The 18895-nt window shown below is 39.0% G+C and overlaps 1 protein-coding gene across 7 annotated transcripts in view; it reads left to right on the forward strand.

The window, feature by feature from the left end:
- EYA1 (EYA transcriptional coactivator and phosphatase 1) overlaps positions 1-15101 on the forward strand; it is an 87517-nt gene extending 72416 nt beyond the window's left edge. For all 7 annotated transcript variants that reach the window (XM_087735277.1, XM_087735289.1, XM_087735269.1 and 4 more), the window contains 6 exons: positions 1951-2009; positions 2207-2367; positions 2577-2691; positions 2972-3093; positions 5079-5179; positions 13455-15101. In XM_087735277.1, coding sequence (XP_087591403.1) covers positions 1951-2009; positions 2207-2367; positions 2577-2691; positions 2972-3093; positions 5079-5179; positions 13455-13535 — 639 coding nt within the window. In that variant the 3' untranslated portion in view covers positions 13536-15101. The remainder of the gene's footprint in view (positions 1-1950; positions 2010-2206; positions 2368-2576; positions 2692-2971; positions 3094-5078; positions 5180-13454) is intronic.
- The last annotated feature ends 3794 nt before the right edge of the window (positions 15102-18895 follow it).

Raw genomic sequence — 18895 nt, forward strand, 5'->3', positions numbered from 1 at the left:
TACTCCTTCCTTTAGTTTTGTGGTTGCTAAAAAAATTGTTTCTTTTTCCCAGATTTTTATTTTGAATCCTCTTCTCCAGCAACTTGTTCCAGTTGTCATTCAAAGTTTTCAAGCTGGGGGAGGAGGCTATTGACTTGATAATTTTCACCGCTACATTGACAACTCAATCTTAAGTTTTCTATCCATGGAGACTTTGAGAAGTCACTGAGCAGTGGAAGAATAACTACAATGGGAAACACACGGATTCAGGAGGGTGTCCCCTCATTAGCTTACACTCGGTTCATATTTGAATCATTAACTTTGTAGGCATTTAGATGGACAGTTCCTTTCAGTCTTAAACAAAAAAACTTAATATCTGTGAATTTGATAACTTGCTGAAGAAGCTTCCGGCTTTTTTTTAGCCAAGTTGATTTTCGAAGCCTGGCGACATATGTTCACACTTGTAGTTTCAGCTGTGTCTGTACATCTAATACATTTTGTTTGCCTAAGGAGGAAATTCACTGTATGGTGGTTAAATATGAGCAAATGTAGTATTGTCTTTCCTGTGCTGGTTGTCGCTCTTACCTCTCTCTCTCTAGCACAAGCTACCTACACGTAAAATACAGAAGAGTATGTAATACAGTAAGGATATGTTGTACAAGTGCAAAAGACCACACCTTGTTCTTCAAAGCGTTTGAAAAGTGTCTGAGGTATTTTTCGTAGACCCTTGTTTTTAAAAATCTAGAATCCACAGCCATCATGTGAGGCCAAATAGACTTCTTCAGCTTTTTTCTTATCTGAGGTTGTTGACCTCAGGAGAGGAGGAGAAGGTTACAGGGTCAAAGTCTTTTCCTCCTTGGAGCTTGCTGCTTGCTGGGAGAGGGTTGGCTGGAAAATAGATGTTTTAGAAAAAGGGTTGAGGGTCATGATTTTAATTCTGTTAGGGAACAGCTGGTTTGAGTTTCTTTCCACTTCTATCTTCCCTCCCTTCCTCACAAATCCATGGAGAGAGAAAAATTTGTTCAGAGGAAAGCAGTAACACAAAAATAAAGGATTGCAGTATTTTCATGTTTAAAATAGAACATGTTTGTTATAGGACTTCACATTAAGAGAGAGAAGAGGAAATTATTAAAATAATTTAAATCCATTATTATTTTGAGCATTGAATTGAGATTGATCTAGAGTGCCAGAGGTTTATTTGTTTTCCTGCCAAAAGTTAAATTGTTAATAGTAATGTTCTAATGTTTTTTGGTGGATAAACAATATGCATTATGATTTTTAATTTAGTGATGGACAAAGCTAATTATGAATGTGCCATGTTAGTTTGCATGCAAGTTGCTGAAGAAAGATGGTTTGATTTGGCTATTTCTGTTCAGATTTTCTTCATCTTTGCATGCTGCTTTCATGCACTAAGACCAAACAGAGAGAAGGAAACTCACAACTCTCAAATGAATGGCAAACTAGGAACAGATTTTTCGTCTGTGCTTCTCTGAAACACTGGCCTCAGGCTGTGTTGGTGTGTGGCTCAACAGCAATCAGAGGTCATAATTTCATTGGCGGTTAGCATCAGGTTTAATTTTTCTAATATGTTACATTTACCAAAATGTCTGGTTTCAGTTACACTTATGCACTGACTGAATCAGCTTTGAGCAGCATGATGTTTTAAGGTACCTGAAAGGCTACAAGAACGTTTATGGAACACATATGCTAATTGTTTTTAAGCACTTTCCTTTCTAAACACAAAAATGTGTTTTTGGAAAGCCATTTAACAGTAGTAGCTAATGATGGTGTGCATTTATTCTAAGAAATGAGCACAAGGAATAGGTAAAATAGTTGTTTTAACAAGACTGCCATCTACTGATTTCCACAATTAAAAATATCCCTGAGGAGTAGATTGTTCATAGTTTTTTATAGCTTTATTTTCAAGATTTGCAAGATCAAGAAAATTATAATGTCTTTCTGTCACCTTAGGAATGCGACCAGGTTCACATTGATGATGTGTCTTCAGACGACAACGGTCAAGATTTAAGGTACAAGAGAACTGAACAAGATAAAACATTGCTTTGCGAGTTCCTTCCTGGGAAAGCAGTGAACTGCTGTAACGCTTACAGTAGCCCTCTGTCTTTTTAGCTGTCTTTGCCTTTGCAACCCAGCAAAGTGAGTAGCTGGTGGTTGAATGTAGCCTGTTGCCTTTTGTTAATCTGGGGTTTTTCTTATCTCTGACTAGCACCTATAACTTCGGAACAGACGGCTTTCCTGCGGCCGCCACCAGTGCGAATTTGTGCCTCGCGACGGGGGTGCGTGGAGGAGTGGACTGGATGCGAAAATTGGCTTTCCGCTACAGACGAGTAAAAGAAATATACAATACCTACAAAAATAATGTTGGAGGCAAGTGACTATGAAGTCTGTAACAAATATAGACAAGAAGTAGTATAAAGGAAGAACTTTTAGGTTCTGTTCCTTTTTTAACATGGTAGAGTTTAGCAAGCTGTTTAGTTTGCGGTGTGCGGAAAATTGTCTCTGAGCTAATGAAAGCAAAGGAAAATGACAGAACTTTACTTAATTACAGTGCAGACATGCCCTTATCTACTCCACAGGTCTTCTTGGTCCAGCAAAAAGAGAGGCTTGGTTACAACTAAGAGCAGAAATTGAAGCTTTGACGGATTCTTGGTTAACACTTGCACTGAAAGCACTCACCCTTATTCATTCGAGGTGAGTACAAAGAGTATGGGGTTAGGAAAATTGAGGATGTCTGCTGATGATCTAGAAGAGGCTGCCTGGTCTGGTGGGCAAAATGCTGAACCTGGAGGACCTTCTTATTCCTTGTTCTGGTCTGGCCATGCCACTCTGTACCTTGCTCTCCTGTAAGGTGGAAAAAAAACCTTTCTTTGTAAGTGGCAATAATAATGGTGAGGGATTCTGATGGGAGGGATAAGGTTTTCCCTTCTCTGTTTTGTTAAAAAAAAGGGTGTTTGTGTTTTCTCTTCCATAGGACAAACTGTGTGAACATTCTCGTAACAACTACTCAGCTAATTCCAGCTCTGGCGAAAGTCTTGTTGTATGGACTAGGGGTTGTATTTCCCATAGAGAATATTTACAGTGCAACTAAAATAGGTGAGCTATTTTTATAATGCTGTGATACATTTGAAGCTGTAATTCTAAATAAAAAGATATTGTATCCTATATTTATTTCTCACATGCATTCGCTGTAGCAAATATAGAGATTAGTAATACCTGATCTCATGAAACACTTTTCATGCTAAAGCATCCTAAAAGTGCTTTTCAAATGCTTGTCATGATCCAGCACAGCAAGCTTCAAATAGCTCTATTAACACTGCTGGAGCCTCTGTTAGGAGGAAATAGAATTGCTTTTTTGTCATCGTTTCTCACAACTGTGAGACTATGTAGCAGTTGAGGAGGCTTTTTAGTAGGCTGTGAGTACAGGATGCTGAAGTCTCCCCAGATTAGCAGAAGAAATTCTGTAAAGGTAAGCCTTGGCTCCATTTGTTTTCATGGGCTCTGGAGCAAATTTTGGTAAACAATTTACCAGAAGCAAGAATGTTTTGCTGCAGAATGTAATTATTTAAGTTCATTCATACTGACTGTAATAAGCTTCAGCCGGGCAAATGTTTATTTCTGTTTTCTGGTTCAATATAAAAGATGTTATTCTGAGTATGTAGAAGTACATAGGACCAGATGGCAATGGTGCTTGTAGTTTTTAACGTGATTATGACATATCTGTTCTGTCTCAGATTCCCTCAAAATTGTGGGCTACATGAAAACATTTTTCATGTGTTCTTAAGTATCTATAATACAGGAAGCTCAAATGGCCAAGAAAAAATGGTGGGTTATTTTTGTTTGGTTTTGTTTTTTAAAAGAACCTTGGTTGAGAGTTTTATGTAGAAATTTGAAAGCGTTACTATAAAAGATTTAAAACTGTTTTGGGGATAGAAATGTTATGATACTGTCTGTCAAAACTTTAAAGTAAATTAAAACTTTGAATTATAATACTTTAAATGCACATTTTAATTAAAATATATTTTAATAAATATTCACTTGTGACTTCACGTACACAGGACAGAAGGGTATTTTTGGAAAACTGCTTTCAGTCACTGTCACAGGAAATCATGAGATTTTTGTAACATGACACAACTCATAGTTTTCGAACACCGTTTCAACCTAGTTAGTGTTGGAGTTGTCTTATGACTGGCGCTACTGTTAAAGGGTGTCATTGAGTAGTTTGGCTTCTCCGCTGGCTAGAAACCTCTTTTTAATTTCCAACTTATTTGTTCTTACACTGGTATTGTTCTGTAGCTGAAATAACTATTTTGAAAAACACAATTTTTCCCATCAGTTGCTGTAGACACACAGGTAAGCATGTACCATGACCAGAATGAAGTAATCTTTCAGAATGGGGACATTTGAGAAAACTCAACTGTAAGCATTCTTTCTGGCTTCCCAGTACCTGAAGCTTCCCAGTATCGATACCTATGTGTAGGACTGGAGCACTGGGATCATGTCCTTAGGTCTGTGCAGTGAAGTAATGAGACTCATTAATGGATCCCAGTGTAGGATCGAGGACCTTGCCCATATATTGGATCACAGGCACTTAAATCTGAATCTTTTGGGTGACCTTCTAAATCAGGATACTACTGTTTCAGGAGCAGTGATTAATCTTGTCACAGGTTGTGGAGAAAAAGCTAGAATTTCCATTCAGATTCAATCAATTTGCTCAGTTCAGGATACTGACCGTAAACAGCCGGTAGAGAATTCTACTGGTAGGGAAATTCCCCCTGAAACCTGTCTCAGATTAGGGAAGGAGACAAGAAAGGTGATATTGTGGACCACTAGTCTGCTGTGTCTACCATGGCGTATGTACTAAAGGACTTCACAGAGCAGATTTTAAGGTTGCCTGTCAGCTGCTGTGGTGGGAGTAAAGCTGCAATCGGCCTTGATACACCATCCTGCGGGAGAGGCTCTTCTCTCCCAATACCTCTAATTATATGTTCAAAGTGTTGGGGAGATCTGGACTAAAAAGTGATTTATTTGATGTCATCCCATCACCACCTATCCTGAATAGTCTGATATTTTTCTTTCAGGAAAGGAAAGTTGTTTTGAGCGAATAATTCAAAGATTTGGAAGAAAAGTAGTGTATGTTGTTATAGGGGATGGTGTCGAAGAAGAACAAGGCGCAAAAAAGGTAACGGCCCTTTTTCAGTGCGGGTTGATTTCAGGAGTCTGAAAGCAAAATTGTCTTTTCTTTGACATGGTTCAGCATGCATTGACATTTGGGGTTTGTGTCTTTGCTTTATGAAATATGTTTTGACCATATCTAGTAGAAAGCTACATAAAACTGTAGATAATAATGTGCCCTGCTGTTCTCCAAGAGACACATTATGCTAGCTATGTATATTCAATGTATTTCAATAAGGAGCCAGAAAATGGACCCCGGCTTTTGTGCCAAGAACTAATAGTTCTGTTTTCATTGGCATCCCAAAATACCACATAGGATGTTATGAATATAAGCAAAAAATGGCAATTCATGCTGATCAAAGGCAGTGTGCTATTTAACTGTATGAAATATGTATATGTCACACCTTGAAAGGTATGTAGGACTGGAGTAGGTATACATAAATTTTAGTTTTCTTGTGTGTCCATAATTTGGATTCTGCATTCAGGTAACTACTTGTGGCTTGTCCTGCATTCATAACCTCAGTTAACTGAGCAGAGGATACTATTTTACTGTATCTTTATTATTTTTTGCTTTTGTTTGGGAAGAAGGGAAAAATTCACTTTTTTTTTTCCCCAGTGTGGAGTAAGCTCCCTAAAAAGCAATACTTCCCACTGACAAATAATAGGCAGTATTCCTAGCCTTGCTATTCTAGCCAAGTACAGCAGATAGAGAGTCTTCACTTGGAGGAATGAGGCATAATATTGGCTAATTGAACAATAGGAGAAAGAGCAGGAAAACGGGCATTTCTGTTCTTGCTTCCTTTTACAGGTAAATTGCTTTTACACAGCTGCTTTTTTACCACGAAACTCTCTGTAGTACTTCTGTATCTGTTTCCACTGTAACTTTCTAAATTGCAGAAGTGAAACTAATTAGTCCGCATGGCGTTTTAACAACCATTGACTGGTTTTGCTTCATGAATTCTGGGTTTTGTGCCCCCGAAGCATTGCGGGTAGGTTCCCGGCTCGTCCCGGCACTTCGCAGAGTCTCAGTTTCATATATCCCTTTGGCGGACTGATGGGAACAGTTTGCTCCTTTCTCCTTCAGAAATGCCTTTCATCTTTGCGGAGAAATGTTTTCCCGCTGTAAATGATTACATTTTAAAAGCTGCATTTAAGATCAGGGGAAAAAAAAATTCTTCTCTTTGTTCCTTTTCTGTTGCTCAGTGAAATAGTGTTGTATATGATAATGGCAGGAGTAGTCCTTTCGGTAACATTATCTAATTCAATGCTTTTTTCAACAGGAAACATGATTCAGAAAAGCATAAGAAAAAGCCTTTCCAGTCGCTAAGAGGAGTAGCAGTATAGAAAGTTCCTTTGTGCCATTACTTCTGTGTATTCTTTCTCGGTGGAAGGAATTTTCAGATTCAAAGCATGTTAGATGCTCTGGATTAAATTATCCGCTGCAGCGATGCCAGAGAAGTCAATAAGTAGACCAGCAGCCCTGTCTTTCTGCAGAAACTATTAATTTGATTAAGGAAAATGCTTCTGTGATTGTTGTCCTGCTTCTTACTCCACCGAAAAAGAAGTCACCGCTTCACACTGTGAAAGCAGGATTTGCCTCTTAAGTTTTGGCCCTCGCATCCTGCAAGAGCAAGAACCACGCAGTGCCTTGCGGTACGAGGAGCTGCTCCCGACTCAGATGATGCCTTTCTGGTTATCTGCTCCTCAAGTTGTTTTTAGGGTTATTAGGAGGAGCATGCATGGGAATGCACCCTAGTGTATACTGTGCTTCAGTTTAAAGACATATGCTTTGTCTAAGGAATAAATGATATCGCTGTATTAGAAAACAGTAAAAGCCTAGGCTTTCTCTGGAGAGTGTGCAAACAAAACAGGAGAAGATTTACCCCCACAAAAACACCCAAAGCCCATCAATCCGAAGTGGCATAACTGTCCCATGATGTACCCCATCGCCTTGCTTATCCCCTGAACCTTGTTAGGTGGTTCCTTCCTACCTTCCTTCCCATCAGCACGTTGGGTTTTGTGATACTCTCAGGGCAGGGACAGCTTTTGTCTTATCCCTTTGCACAGCGCTTTGCTGAAGGGATTTGGCCTGTGGTGAAGCCCTTAGTATGTGTACGTTTCTTTACACTACTTGGACTGTAAACGGTACACCCTTCTTTAAATAGCACTTCATTGATTTCATGTAAACTATAATGAGTATTTTTGAAGTGAGCGTATAAATTCAAACCCATTTAATTTGAGAGATTTTTTATTCTGTGTTCATTTAGTGAAAAGAGCTGAACTTCCAGCTTAGGAGGTGAGAAAGTTAGTGTTTGTTATTAAAAATAATTTATCAATAATTTATTAATGATTTATCAATTGCTTCATCATAAAACAAGATTTTTATTTTTGTCCTTCATTCACAGAAAATCCTGAGTCAATACAACAATAGGAAAAATAAAGGACACATTTAAAATCTTTTCATTATTGTCATTATTGTAAAAATTCAATAATAGAAGCTTTTTAATACTGTTGAAAAGACCATTGCTCTTTAGAGAAACATTTTTAGGATAGACTGTTTTTTCATAAAATACCTCTTTTGATTGATGAAAGTAAATACAATACACTGAGGAAACCGCACACTCTTACGTTTCACGTAGCACAGGACAAGCCATGGTATCAACACCTTTGTTTAGCTGTCACTTCCAGCAAAATATTTTATACGACAATTAAAATTCTCGGGACGTTTGCGTTGCAGACCGAGGAATAATCGTACCCTTCTGGATCAGTTCAGCACACAGCCAGGGTGGCTGTAATACCAGGGTTCACGCGGAGGTTGCTACCTTCGGATCAGCTTCCCTGGGAAAGGAGGGAGAGGAGGGAGAGAGGAACCGGTGTGAGAGCAGAGGAGTGCTCGGGACGGCTGCCAGCGTCGGTGCGGGTGCCCTGTGGGTCAGAGCTGCCGCATCCGAGTGCCACTGCGGTGACACAGCTATTCGCAGAATTAAGTTTCTGGGGTTTTCTGCCAGAGACTCCATTGTCTCGGCATTTTGTTGTGCTTTGCTTTGTTTTGTGTTTTGTTTTTTGTTTTGTTGTGTTTTGGTTTGTTTTGTGTTTTGGTTTGTTTTGTTTGAGCTCATCTTTTGCCTTTGCCTTTGGAGACACAGTTGGGAAATACTCGTAAGGCAGGAAAAAAACCAATTCCTGAGTTTTTCTACTTAGGAGAATCCTCCAAAGGATTTCTAATTTGCAAGAGGAGACAAAGGAGGAGGCTCTCTGCACTGAGGAGCTGGATTTTACATCAGGTGATTCGGGAGAGCCTGGGCAAATCAGCTTCTCCCTTTGTCTCCAAAATGGTCATGCTGCCTCGGAGGGAAATTGGGAGGAAAAATCATAAATCTTTGTGGAGCAATAAATAGAATATAAATGGGTATCCAATATGCCACTGCTTTTAAGCTCGCAGTCACACTGTGCTGCTCAGTTTTAGGGTAGGAAGTAACGACGACCGCTTAGCAAATCTGGCAGGAACACAACAAAAATACTGTGAAAGATGACAGAAACTGATGAGCTTTCTATTCAAATCCGTCACAAATCTCAGGAGTAAGGTTTTTGTATAACTACGTATTCATTTAAGGGAAGGAGGATAGTCTGCACTTTTCGGTGTTGCCATCAAAAAATGGCTTTGTTTTGCACATGTATTAATAGAAACACTTTATTTTGTTGAATAAAATAGTTGAAGTTTTTTCTTTTAGGAAGTACATGGTGAAAAATAATATTGCTTCTATTTCAGAAATAAAATACCTTAATATTTTAGGTTATTTAATAATGTTATAATTATTAGATTTACTAAATTAATAATTTCACTTTTCATGCTTTTTACACCAAAACCGAATTCAAACTTTTGCCACCATATTTCATTTCAAAATGTCATCAAAATTAAATCATTAAAAAGTTCATAAATGTATTTATTACCAAGTATCATCTACAAAACAATTCATGTTTTTTAAAAGACAAAAGCTTCATATTTACTTGGAAGATATTGAAATAGTACACAAAATCATGGTTTTACTACTAGTCTAGATGCATAGTCCTCCAATATGCAATAAGAAAAGCTTTCTTATAGTTTCATTAGATACTAGCGCATCCAGTTACACCGCCATTTATTAGCAATTAGCATTTGTCATCCCTTCTCCCACAGCAGCAAATGAGATATTAGCATTTTTCAGTGTGCTCAGAATAGAAGACACGTGTTGTTCATGACATGTGTGCTAAGTGTTGGCAGGGGATGATTTTCTAAAGGCAATATTTAGTAAATATATATACAAAGAAACTCTTGCCTGGACATTTGGTAAGAAAAAATGTACTTCTGTCTCGTGGGTGTGTTGCCGCTTTTGACAGGGATGAATAGTTGTGGGTAAATGAGACATGTTAATACAGGAATAATGTATAAGGTTTTGTATGATAATTTTGTTACTTTAAATGTTTTAGTTTTGTACAATCATTTGTTATCTTAGATAAGGTGAAAATTACTGTATATGAACACACAGGCATATATATGGACACGTGTGTGAGACTGTAGATACATACACAGACATATACATATAGATATATATAGGTCTGTATCGGGTTTGTTTCCCCTTCTATTAGATATGAAGGGTATGCTGTAGGGTCAGACTGACAGAGATCTGAATCAGCCACGTTCGGCTGTGCAGAGAGCGCCAGTGCAGATTCCAGCCGTGCAGCCACCGCGTTCCTGGCGTGCTTTATTTCTTGGGAGTGTGCTGCTGATCTTTTGACCTATATGCAGGAGAACTGAAAATAACTGTAATCCTGAGGTTTACACAACCTTTTTATTCTCATGGGACTCTCCAGAATCATTCCACACCTCACTCCAGTAACTACATGGAGTAAATGGAGGTATACTCCTTTCACAGACAGACATATATAAAGCGGAGGACACTCAAGTGAATTTGAAATAGAAAGATATAGCCAAAATAATGACCACTTAAAGTTTTGGTTTAAAATCTGACCATAAACAGCTGAGGGTAATCCAAAACTTGATATTGCATATGGGCATCTAGCAAGAATCGCTGTGATTTGATTTAGCAGAAGCTAAACCTTCTGTTAAATCAATCAGAGTCTTTAACTGCCCTAGCTGCCTGGTGTGTGTATGCTCTGCGATGCTGAGGTTGTTACTAGGGAAGCAGTATAATGCTGGAGCTGCATGAAGTGGGAGCTGGAAGCCAAGAATTTATTGCTACAGTTCTCCCTATTCATTAGTTTGCTGTATGACCTTGGAAGGCACCCATGTCATTGTCTCTTGGCTTCTGCAGAGGCACTACGCAAAGGCAGGTGTCCCCCAAACTTTTTGCCACGCCACATCTTAGGTATGCTATTTACACCTCCCTGACCCGGTGGCTGAGGCAGAGCTGGTGCCAAGCTGACTAAGAGAAGCAGGGAGCCGTGGCTGGCTGGCAGGGAGAGCAGGCAGGTCCTACCTGGCAGGGGGCTTGTGAGAGAAGAGGGAAACTGCAGCTGCGCAAGAAAGGGAGGCAGCGCTGCTGAGCACCGCTGGCCAACTGCAGTCAGCTGGCAAACACTGCACGGACCTGCCACAAGCACAAACCTGTCCCCATTTGTCCTTGATGTGACACCCCTAGCAGATGTTATAAATTCTGCCAGGAAGATCTCGCAGCCTAAATAAGAGATAGATGCAGAGAAGCTTTTGGTGAGTCCGGAGAACAGCATGATTAGGAATTTTTATTTTGTTTTGCTCTTGCTGGTTCATTTCCTGAACATGGTGCAAGAAATGAATCTTTAGGAAAGATTTGAGTTGGAAAGCAGCAGTATCTGACCTGTCAGAGTGCAGAGGATAGACTATCTGTATAATGTAACAGGGAAGACACTGGGACATGGAGTTGTAACCGAGTGAGCTAATTGCATCCAGTTTCTGTTGCTGGTGGAGCATAGAGAGAGTACAATGGAAGTCTAGATGGAAGATGTAGAAATAGTAGGTGTCATAGTCGGTGTTTAACACTTCCTTCTTAAGGAAAGGATTAATCTGTAAAAGTGCTTTGGAAATATCATAAGCATTTTTTCCAACAACATCTCAATTGTCTCTGAATTATTTTGTTTGCTTGTTTTGTTCTCTCCATAAAGCAGCTATCACTTATGCATTTATCTTCACGGTGAGATTTAGTCAGCTGTTTCTCAAGGCTTTATAACAATCTAGAGTAAAGTGCAGCAGAACAGAAGCTCTTCCAATGGTGCTTCCTTGTGCGTCGTTTTATTTTCTTCCTGAAGAAATTTCTTTGCTCTAAAAGCTCAACATACTCTGAATGTGGGCATCTGTTGATGCATCCATATTACCTTTTAATTCAGATCAGAAGTGTCATATCAAATGAGACCTTCCAGTCATTCCCCCTCACTATGCTTTGATTAACAACCGGGACTGGTTTTAGGGGAAAAAGGAAAAAACAACAGATTTCTTTCGGATACAACTAAAGAAAAATATATTATCCAGGTGCTCACCAAATGCTCTCCAACTGCTAATGGGCACTTTTTCTACGATGCCAGACTAGAGCTATTCTGAAGTGAAAAACCTGAAATATGGGCACTGGGTGCTTAGCGCCACCTCCTTCGCTCTGCATTCCCTTGAATTGTGCAACTCTACTTGCGAACACTTGTCCTTCATTGGGTGTGCATTTTCCAGATTCCTTACAGTGCTCCCTTGCTGATTATGTACAAGTCTTTAGTCTTGCTTATTCATATTAATTAATTCAGTATTATCTTCTCTGACTCTCACAAGAGCAACAGTTGATTGTTCCTTAAAATTTGCCATTTGACTTCAGAGAGACTTGCCGCTACTTACATGGTTACGTTTCTTTTTAAAATCTCTGCTTTATTCTATAAATTCAACTCAATTCATCCTCACATCATCATCTGGATTGAAGCAGCATTCTTCTAAAAATGATTATTATTTATACACTGACAGACAGATGTTTACCTGAGCTTCTAAAGACAAATTTATCATAGGCTTTGTGCTAAGGTGTTTGCCTTCTGAGATAAGTATAAGGTAAAATTAGAGGGCTTACAGTAAACTTGCAGCTGGAAACAGAGTTTCACATTGTTTTCAAAATTGTTGTCTAACTTAAAATTTGAGGAGAAGACCTGAATGAAAAAAGGTGGTCAGCGTAGAAGTGATAATCAGAAGAGATGGAGTTTTGCCACTGATTTCAGTAGACTTAGGAATTTACTCAGGAGGTGCTGAAGGACGATGAAGAAAACCTCTCTGAGAAGTTGTAGATAAAATGTTTGGGGAACTCAGAAGCTATTGTGATAATACATTGCTTGTGGTTTGCCTCCTAAAAATGCCAGGACACAAGCTGACCCAATTACAAGGTGAACATGATCATGTTGGCCTTCAGACCATTGTTGAATTGAAACTTTTTTCCCATGGGATTTATAGAATATTTTCCCGAAAAAAGCTGATGGTTATCTTTTTATTTATGCAAAAGTTCTTGCTGACACTATAATCCCTGGTTTAGAGTATAAAGATAGTTCCTAATCAGATTTTTACCCTTCATGGGTGAGGTAATATGTGTTTTTTCCTGGTATTTGTGGTTTTGGTTTATTCAGGTTCTTTGCAAACCTATTTGTGCTCCAGACAGATTTTATTACAGCTAATAGGAAAAAAAATGGGTATTTATTTTAAAATTGTCCCATATGGAAAAGGTGTTTTAAGATCAGTGCTAACAATGAGCGATGTTATGCAAACCACTGGGATGAAATTCCTTTCAAAGTGATGTGAGCAACACATGAGCTATTCTGAATCACCATGGCTATGTGCTTAACTCACCTGCCAGGGATAGTTCCACAAGGAACACGTATTGATAGTAAATAATACTTTCACTTCATTTATTTTTTTGGTTTTTAATCAAGTTCTGTTCCCCTCCTCAAACTACCCACATCCTTCACATATAGGCTATTTTTCTTAATTTTTTTCTAGAAATATTATTTTCTTCTACAACATGCTAAAATCTGTTTCTCTTATAAAGAGAGGAGAAACCCCTCCCTTCCTTATGATCTCCTGACATGTTTGCTGTCGTTCCTGTTGGTAAATAGATTTGCTGTTAATGAGAATTTATGCAGAGGGGGTGGGTCAGAGAAACCAGAGATAAACGTGAAGGGCTCGAGGTTTTTCTCTTCTTGTGGTGTTCCCTTATCCTTGCGAAAAACAATGGGTGGGTCGAAATACCAGAATGCTTGGGGTTATTTTTACATGTTGTCTGTGCTGTTCACAGCATGCTATGCCATTTTGGAGGATCTCGAGCCACTCTGACCTTATGGCCCTTCACCATGCCTTGGAACTGGAGTACTTGTAGCAGCTCAGCAGCACTTTGAAACCCCAGAGCCTCCTTCTGCCCGTGGACTGGATGCCTGTGTCTTGTGTCAGCATTGGACTACAGAACTTTGTGATTTCAACATGTTGACGTACAGCTGCAATTGGTCTTAACCCTTGCCCTTTCAGTAAACGGAGGAGCATGTCTTTTTCTTCAGAACAGCTGTTGACTCTGGTACTGCGAGTCCAACGAAAATAAGCCATGCAAATGTTTGAACAACTCATCTTTATCGTATTCGCTACCAAAAAGAAATAGAGAAGGAAAGAAAAAAAAAAAAAAGAAATAAAAGGTTCATACCTGTGAAGAAAAAAAAGGATCTGCAGATGCTTTGTAGTTTTTAGACTCTTCAATGTGACACACACCATTTCTTCAACACAGCAAACTTGATTGCACAATGAAGACTGAGATTTTTCAAAATACCAGTGGAGTAATTTTCTTGTAAAGAAGGTTTACTTTTTGGTTTCTCATACCCAGGGTACTCTGTACATCTTTACTTATTTATGAACAGACTATATTTTGACATCATATAACTGAGGATATGTATAATAGGATTAAAGGCATTTATAAGCCTTTACCTTATGGTACAGCAACTACTTTTGATTTTAGCACATTACAGAGTAGTTTAAAATATGTCTAATTTAAACTAATAGGTACATCACTGAGACAATCATGTACAGGAAGAAATTTTTGTGTAAATTTGTAATAATGAATGATTCTTTTACATATTGTTAAGGTAAATGCTATTGAAAGATAGTAATGCCTTGTTGGTGAAGAATGAGGCCACATGTGCACAAACTGTTGTGCAGTGCCTTATCAATGCGTTGGATATAAATATGTAGATAATGGATTTTTTTAGATAAATTTGTCAAGACCAAAAGCATGGATGTCAAGTGTCAATAAGAATTGGGTTTTGTTCTTCTCAGCTGTTTCTCTACCTTTTTCTTCTCTCACCTGCTCTGATTGCGAAAAGATTGATTTCTTTCCCCCCATGAAGGAAATATAGATAAAACACAACTGAAGAGGAGTCCTTTGCTGTTTTCTGTTTCCTCTTTTAAAGTTAACATATTAACCCTTTTTTAAAAAGTATTGAAAAATGAATTAGCAGATTCATTCCATAAAGAAATAGAAAGAGAACAAAAATATATTTTAAGACATGACTTAAACTGGAATCTTGGTACCAAATAGTTTTTGTCTCATCCAAAAATGAAGGAAACTATCATCATCGTTATTTTTAGAAATTAGAAATGGGAATATCTTGGAGAAATTGAACAAGATTACTCACATATTTAAGTTTTTTAATCCTCTTCCACCAGGAGTCAGATTTTCCTAAGATATAACATCCATTGCCGGCAATGGAAATACCAAGGAGTTAAAATTTGCTTTTGTCTATACCCATTTACAGGACAAACCTAGACTGTGTCTGTCTGTGACTTGTGACTTTTCTAATCTTGAAGGCCATGAGCTACTTGGTCAGATAAACTGTTAGTCTGACTTTTCGGCTTGAATTGTACCAATTCCCTTTACCCGATTTAAATCTCTTCATTAAAAAGAAGCCTTGGCTTTGTCGGTCCATTCTCCAGTTTTTCTTCTTGTTTTCTTTTGCTAAAAACACCAGCCTTGAAACAGCTACCTGCAAAGCTACAGAGCACCAATGTAGCTACACTACAACACCCTTCTCTATTGGAGGAATCATATTGCTGCTAGAATTCAATGTTTGTGGATCGCTTTATTACCAACAGAGAGGTTTTTATCCTACCAAGACTTGCACATGTGCTTTACTTTACCCAGTATGAGTGCTGGAATTCACGCGGTACTCACATACGTACATAAAGCACGTTGTGGGTAGTTTTTAGAATCGAGACTATAATTAGCCTTTTTTTTCCTCAAGCAAAGTAGACAGTGATGGGGGGTTGGTTGTCTTTTTTTTTTTTTTTGGCTCTTTTAAATTTTTACTCACTCATGGACTGAAGAAAACAAACAGTTTATCTGGGCCTTATTGTACAAAAAGTGTGTTGTGTCCACAATTGTGTACAGAATTTTTCTTCATTAATTTTGTTTTAAATTAATAAAATTGATTTCTGAACATATTAAACAACTGTCTTGTATGCAAGTGTATGATATTTCTGCCCTCTAGGTTGGGAACGAGGAGACATCTCTCATCTCTTTGCTGTCACAATGCAGAAGTTGTTCACCTGCATGTGCCCGGCTGAGAAGTTAAATAGGATAAAAAATATTTGCATCTAGTTTACAAAAAGCTCAGTTAGATGGGCAGCAGTTGTTTCGCTTATCAGCAGGAACTAGAGGAGGTCGGTGCAGAATAGGGACTTGGTGCATGGTGTAATGGAAATGTGTGCCTAAGTGACTCATAGAAGTAAATGCCTGAACGTTGGGTGCCGCAATGCCTCTGAATGTCATCCGAAGCAATCCATGTGCTGAATGGATGAGTCCCATTGTTCAGACACCTCACTCAGGGCTACAGCAAGTCTTCCATCCTCTGAGGATCTACAGGCCTGAAGGTCTTTGGGAATTCAGGACTGGTATTTATCTTTTGCAAGCACAGAGCAAGACCGCCCTTTAAATCAGGGGAAGAGTGACAGTGCCCTCCATTTTATAGCAGACGCTTTATTGTAGACCCATGAAGTATTGGTCCAGAGGGTGGGTTTGATTTGCTCTTCTAAGGAAAGAGAGGGGCATGCCCAAACCCACATCTCATCTTCCACAAGTTTATCCTAATTAACAACTTTTAGACTAATTTGCCCAAGAAACATCCTGCACTCCTCCTGGTACTGCTGTGCCACCCTGCACAAAGGGATTAGTTGGGCCAGAGACTGCAGAATAGAAGTCACTGAACCAAAGAGTGAGTATGGCTGCACTGAAGGGAAAAGCAGGATCAGCCAGGAGGAGAAAATGTGTCCCATCAACCATGTATGGTTGTTTTGCAGTGACTGGTGAAGAGCCCTCTTTGCTCCTCTGCCCGTGAGTGAGAGCCTTGAATGGAGGCTAGTGGGCACTTGTGCTCACTTTCTGGTCTAGTGAGACCTGGGTTTTGTTGCTACATTGTGGTACAGCTTCGAAAGGAGAAATGGACAGTGCTGCAAGCTAAGAAAGGCATGGCTTAGTCAGGTGTGCATTTGTGTCTTCTCAGAGAGAAAAGGGATTAAGTCAGCATAAATTCTTTTTGAACTAATTGTCTAATTATAACAGTAGTGACCAAAAGGAGTGCATTGCACCCGTTCCCTGCATGGGGTAGAATTAACTGATGTCTGCCATGTTTTCTGAGCAACTTGATCCTACTGGTGTCTGGGGTGCTGGAAGTGCCTGGCAAGTCAGGTCCCTAGGAGGTTTAGGAGAAGAACTGTCTACTTTCCAACTCTCTGATGGCCCTGAGAGTGAGCCGGGAACCAAGACTGGGCATATGTGAAGAGATGAAACAACTAAATGCAAATAACTCTTAACTTGGCAAACCGCAGTATCTGAAAATTTTAGGTAAGGAACAGGAATATAGTTTCATTGTAGAGTCTGCCTAAGTCTCACTTCAGGTAACATGAATTCTTTCTGTATCTAGCCTTTAGCATCTCCTTCAGTCCCATGGAAGAGGAAAATAACCTGAATAAAAGGTTATGGGCAACAAACTAAGCTGTAGTATTATCAACTTCTGTGTGCCAAACACCTTTCTTTTCGCGTATCTTCCGCACATTCGCCTTTCCTCCAACAAATGTTTACTTGGGTTTTGCTGCAGTGTAGCTTGTTCTTTGGCAGTGCTTGGTGCAAGATCTCCAGTCCCGTTATGTGTGAAGGACTCAGTTGCACCATGCCACCAGGTGCCAGAAATTGTCTTCCTTTAGGAAGTGGCTTACCCTCATAAGGCTCAAAGTGGAGTTTTCTCAGTTGCAGAAACATTGAACAAATTCTTCCAAACAGTAGAAGTCTGGAACAAGCATAGTGGCTGTAATTCCATGAGGTTTTGCAATTTGCTTCTGCAAATGATAAACAAAGCCTCTGAGGTTTGCTGTTTCTTGTGATTACTAGGATAGAGATCTTTTGGAGACTGAAATCCCCTTGCCAGCTGGCCACGCTTTGAAAAGACACCTCTAAAGCTATCTCCTCCCCTCGACGCACTGACTGCAGTGCTCAGGTGTGCTCCTGCACTGCCCATGAAAATGCACTGACTGTTCTATTGAACTCATTTTGGAGCTTTTGTTGTTTAGGCTGGTGGATGACCACAATGTTTTAAAGATATCCTCTTTCATCATTTCTTCTGATCTCAGATTAGTCTTAAACCAAGAACATGAAATTGCAAGCGTTGCTTAGCTCTAAACATTTGCTTCCAGAACCCTGGAAGGCCTGTAGCTAAACATTATCTGACATTACCCATGGTGGCTATGTAGCCTAAATGTTCTACAACATGAATCAGCTCCTTTCATACATGAATACACATACTCATATTAAAAAATATTGCCTCAGGTCCCTCATTTATTTTCAACTTTTGCATGTTAAAATTATTATATGTACAGTACTGTTGCTGGTTTTGAGGCCAAAGAAGCCAGATGCAATATATTATTCTGCTGTAATCCATTAAAGCATTGAGTTTACAGTGACAAATCACAATTACAGCTTTACAAACTTTTACTTATAATGTGAAGATTACATTAAGCTTTTTGTTTATATTTCCATCCCTTTCTTTTAAAGCTGACAACCTAATAAATGGAAGCAAAACCAAAACTAACCAAGGAACTGCTTCTATGTATTTAGCACTGCCATGGAAGTTGGGTGCTCAGAGTTAAATTATGTCTATATATTTTCAGCACAGCACCCATGGCTCTAGTCCATTGCAATAGGCACCTAAATCCCCTCTGAAGTCAGTGGCTTTCTTTTCTGAGCCTCTCAATGCTCAGAAAATTAATTATTTTTTAAGGAACTTCATACAAAGACCCTACTTAAATTGAAATCTTGTAAGAAAGCAGGGATTCCTGTAGAGTGAAGGGCACCATGTTATGATGTAGGAAGCTCATAAACTTGGGGGCTGCTTTTTGGAACATGTCAGTACTGCTTGAAGTTTCCATTTCTTAGATGCTCGCTGATAACAATGTTCAGCTGTAATAGCTTTAGTTCTAAGAATAAAATGCATCAAAATCATTAGAGCTATGTAACTTCGAGGTAGTGCCACGGAAGTAAAATTAATAATAGTAATTATTATTATTTACATCTTTCATGACTGGAAAGCATGCTCAGTGAGTGGTATCTTTGCCTCAAAAATGCTTGCAATGCAAGCCAAAAATACTGTTAGAAATTCTCTTTTGCTTTTTCCTTCAAATTCCTGCTTTTCTCAGTGTTGTGATTCT

The sequence above is a fragment of the Nipponia nippon genome, unplaced genomic scaffold, assembly GCF_047370975.1.
Source record: "Nipponia nippon isolate SJK-2023a ecotype South Korea unplaced genomic scaffold, ASM4737097v1 scaffold_1, whole genome shotgun sequence".
Lineage (NCBI taxonomy): Eukaryota > Metazoa > Chordata > Aves > Pelecaniformes > Threskiornithidae > Nipponia > Nipponia nippon.